The sequence below is a fragment of the Aptenodytes forsteri genome, unplaced genomic scaffold (genome assembly GCF_000699145.1).
Source record: "Aptenodytes forsteri isolate BGI_AS27 unplaced genomic scaffold, ASM69914v1 Scaffold162, whole genome shotgun sequence".
Lineage (NCBI taxonomy): Eukaryota > Metazoa > Chordata > Aves > Sphenisciformes > Spheniscidae > Aptenodytes > Aptenodytes forsteri.
In genome coordinates, this window is record NW_008795132.1 from 334470 (window position 1) to 338223 (window position 3754).

The 3754-nt window shown below is 47.0% G+C and overlaps 1 protein-coding gene across 1 annotated transcript in view; it reads left to right on the forward strand.

Annotated features, from left to right (window-relative positions):
- Positions 1 to 171: 171 nt before the first annotated feature.
- Positions 172 to 3754, forward strand: part of HOXC10 (homeobox C10) — a 4201-nt gene continuing 618 nt past the window's right edge. The window contains exon 1 of the mRNA XM_009278374.1: positions 172 to 979. Within this exon, the coding sequence (XP_009276649.1) occupies positions 205 to 979 (775 nt within the window). The 5' untranslated portion in view covers positions 172 to 204. The remainder of the gene's footprint in view (positions 980 to 3754) is intronic.

Here is a 3754-nt window from a genome sequence, read left to right on the forward strand (position 1 = left end):
GTCCCGACAACTTGACCCCCGTGACGTCGTCCCCGTCTGAATCATCAAGGCCATTTTCAATCCTCATTGGCCTGGGCATCACGTGGGGGGGTGGAGGGGGGGAGAGCGATGCGTGGATAATTATGGTGCTTGATATTTTTTCCCCCTAAAAAAAAGATGTCAGCCCCTGGCTGGAGTATTCCTCCTTAAAAACCCTCTCTGAAAATGTCATGTCCCAACAATGTGACTTCTAACTCGTTTTTGATGGACTCGTTGGCCGGTACCTGTAGAGGGGAGAATTATTCCTCCAGCCAAGGGATGTACATGCAGCCTGGGAGCGATTTCAGCTGCGGAGTCATGAGGAACTGTGGAATCATCCCGTCTCTTTCCAAAAGGGACGAGGTGAATAGCGCTACCTTGTCTCTCAGCACCTATCCATCTTACCTTTCTCAGCTAGACACTTGGTGTGACCCCAAAAATACGTACAGGATCGAGCAACCTGTTGCAAGACAGCTCCCATCCTGCTCCTTCCCAACCAATGTCAAGGAAGAGAATGTTTGCTGTATGTATAACGCTGATAAAAGAGCAAAAAATGCCACAGAGACAGCCCTCTACCCCAACCAAATGCCTGAGTCTTGCCTAAATGACCATGAAGTCCCCGTTCCTAGCTACTACCGAGCAAGCCAAGGTTACCCCTCCATGGAGAAGACGTCAAACTGCAGCAATCCAAATGAGTTTGAGGCAAGTTTTGAATCCAGGGCGAGCCTGAACCCAAGGAATGAGCATCTGGAACCAGCACCGCCACCTCCGCCGCCGCCCCCGGTGGCTAAAGTGAGTTTCCCCGAAAACACAAAAACAGATAATACTCAGAACACATCCACGAACGAAATTAAAACAGAAAAAAGCGCCCCAGCACCCAAAATAAGTCCTTCGGAAGCAGAGAAAGACCCGAATAAAAACACTGACACCAGCACTGACAATTCTGACAATGAAGCAAAAGGTAAGGGAATCATTCATTACCAGTAGCTAATTTCAGCAATTAGTAATCATCCATAGCTAATAAGAGCAAAGGTAATGCGAATGTGCAGTAATGTGCTCTCTACCCTGCCAACTTCTCCTCCAGAAATTGGCACAATAATGTTCGGTATCGTTGCCGTCTTTTGGGAAAAAATATTCTTCCTAGAAATGTTGGTTGTTTTGCTGGTTGGTTTTGGTTTTGGTTTGGTGTTTTGTTTTTTTTTTTTAATATATATGTTAGAGCTGAGAAAAAGGAGCAGAGAGCTGTTTGAGAACTCGTCCTCTCGCTGTTTCTGTGGAGAAAATGTGCAGTGCATGTGCTTATGCAAAAAAAAAAATGTTGGTCCTTGCAATCACCGCTGCAGAATGCAATAAGGCGCGGGGGCTTTGCTCTGAAATCGCGGAGACTTGGGGTTTGTTTGTTTGGGGAGGGTTGTTTTAGGGGGGGGGTCGTGTTTTTTAAGGCGGATGAACCCTGATTTTTGTTGTTCCCCTTCCTATCGCTTCCTCTGCGAACGCTTTATTTCCGTGTGCTAAGCGAATTTGTCTTCTTTGGCTTTGCTCGGTGTTGAAGTGGGGTAAAAAATTAAACTGCGTAGAGTCTGATTTGCAGTTACAAACGTCTCAGGCTGGAGTTGTGCACTGTGCCTCATTTCATGGCTTGGAAGCTCGTTGGGAGACTCAGAGAGGAAAAAGCTTCTTTCTTTTTTTTTTTTTCTTTCTTTTTTTTTTTTTTTTTCCTTTCCTGGCGAATTGAGGTCTTGTTTGCGAAGGCAAAAAAATGTTTCTGTGTGTTGAGCAGATGTTTTAAGTCTGGGATTGTCTGAAAAGAGGCTTTCATTGAACACATTTTATTTTCACTGTAGAGACTGCATACGCCTTGAAACCTATGTGTACGTGAATATTCGGGTTTGTTTCTCTCCTAATTCGAAGCTGGGAGGATTCAGAGGCTCCTTTCAGGTCAATAAGTGGGGAATCATGTGAAGGGAGGGATTGAATTTCCCGAAAAAGTTGGAGCGAAATTGCCTTGGTAGAAAATACCGCCCAGCTCGGAGCAGCGGGTTGCATGGGTTGCCTGTGGTATGCGGATTAAAATATCCGCCGTGTGTCAGGATCTGTGCTATAATTAGGGCTCCAGCGGCAAGAAGGATGGCTGGGGTACGTGGCGTCGTATGTGCATGCAGGGCTCCACGCGTGTGGGTCGTGTGTGGACCCCCCATGCACACACGCCTCGCGTCCGTGGCACCAGCAAAACCCATCCTCTGGCGTTTCCCCCTCCGAAATTGGCCTTTTTAAAAGCGGAACCCAGAAACGCTTCTTTTTTATTATTATGTTTCCCTTTTTTTTTTTTTTTTTCCCCCCCCTTTTTTTTTTTTTTTTTACCATTCCGCACCCACAGGGAAATGATATTATCTGGCAGTTGACTTACAATTACGCGCGCACACACACAAAAAAAAGCAAAGTCAAGGTTATCAAAACCCCTGCAAACTTATCCGCACAAAGCGCCTTCAACGTCCACGCCAGGAGAGGTTTTGGTGGGATTTAACCCGAAAGAAAGATCATGTTGGGGTGGATTTGTAATTGGGGCGGAAATAAAGAAGGAAATAAATACAGATAAAGGCTTTCTTGCGCTTCAGATGTTAAATTTAAAATGGGTGCGTGGAGAAAGACGTGGTTTCCCAGATTTTTTTCGCGTTTCAAAAGGCATTTCGTGGTGTTCGCGGTGTTTTCAAAGGGTCAGAGCCACTTTGGGGCGGATTTTGTTTGCTGCTGTTTCTGTCGCTTCCTTTTAAAATCTCTTATAGCTTCGGTTTTCGTTTATGTTGAACCCGAATTTTTATTCGGGCGGAAGGTAAGAGACCTTTCTCGCGTGCTTCGAGCATTTCGGGGGGTGGGGTGGGGGGGTGATAGTGTTTCCAAGGGGATTTCCAGGGCTTGGTGGCGTTAAAGGGTCTCCGCAAACGCCAAAGTGGGTCCATGTCACACCAGCGAATTTTGAAGGTGCCTTTGGCTAAATCCAGTTGGTCGGTTGGGGTTTTTGGTTTGTTTTTTTTTTTCCCCCCTTTGGATTTCACGAATGCGGTGCCGAGGAGGTTGCTGCAACGGCGGGATCCGCTTTTTCTTGCGGTTTGGGCAGGAATATCGGCCGGCCGGCCGGCCGGTGCCAGGATTTTCTCCTGACCAAATTCAAAGCCCAAGGATTTGCCGTGTTTATTTAGGGACGTGCGAAAGGCGTTTGCCTTTGCGAAGTGTACGTGCGCGCATCTACGCGAGTGTGCAGAGTGGGGAGAGCGCACGTGGGACTGCAGTCACCTCCGAATTTACCTACATGTGCCCCCCGCAGCTCGTAAAGGCAAACCTATTTCACACAACCCCGGCTCACGACAAATACACTTGACGGCGAGGCTGCTCGGGGGATCTCCAGGAGGAGCGAAAACAGATTTCTTCCCCCCAAAATAACACGCCCCGAGGCAAATATTTCAGCCTCTGCGGATCGTTTTGAAGCCCAGATAAATTATTTGGGGAGGGGGGGGCGGTGGTGGTAAAGGGTGGCTCGGGGAAGCCCCAAGAGCTGCGGAGGACTCCGAAAGTCACATTGCTGACCCCAGATTAATCGCAATGAGCGGGATTTTAAGCCCCTCCATCCAGCCTAGTGAAGCCAGAATAAGTTCATACCGTGAGATTCTCCAGCCCCCGATTTTTTTTTTTTTTTTTTTTTTTTTTTTTTTTTTTTTTTTTTTTTTTTTTTTTTTTTTTT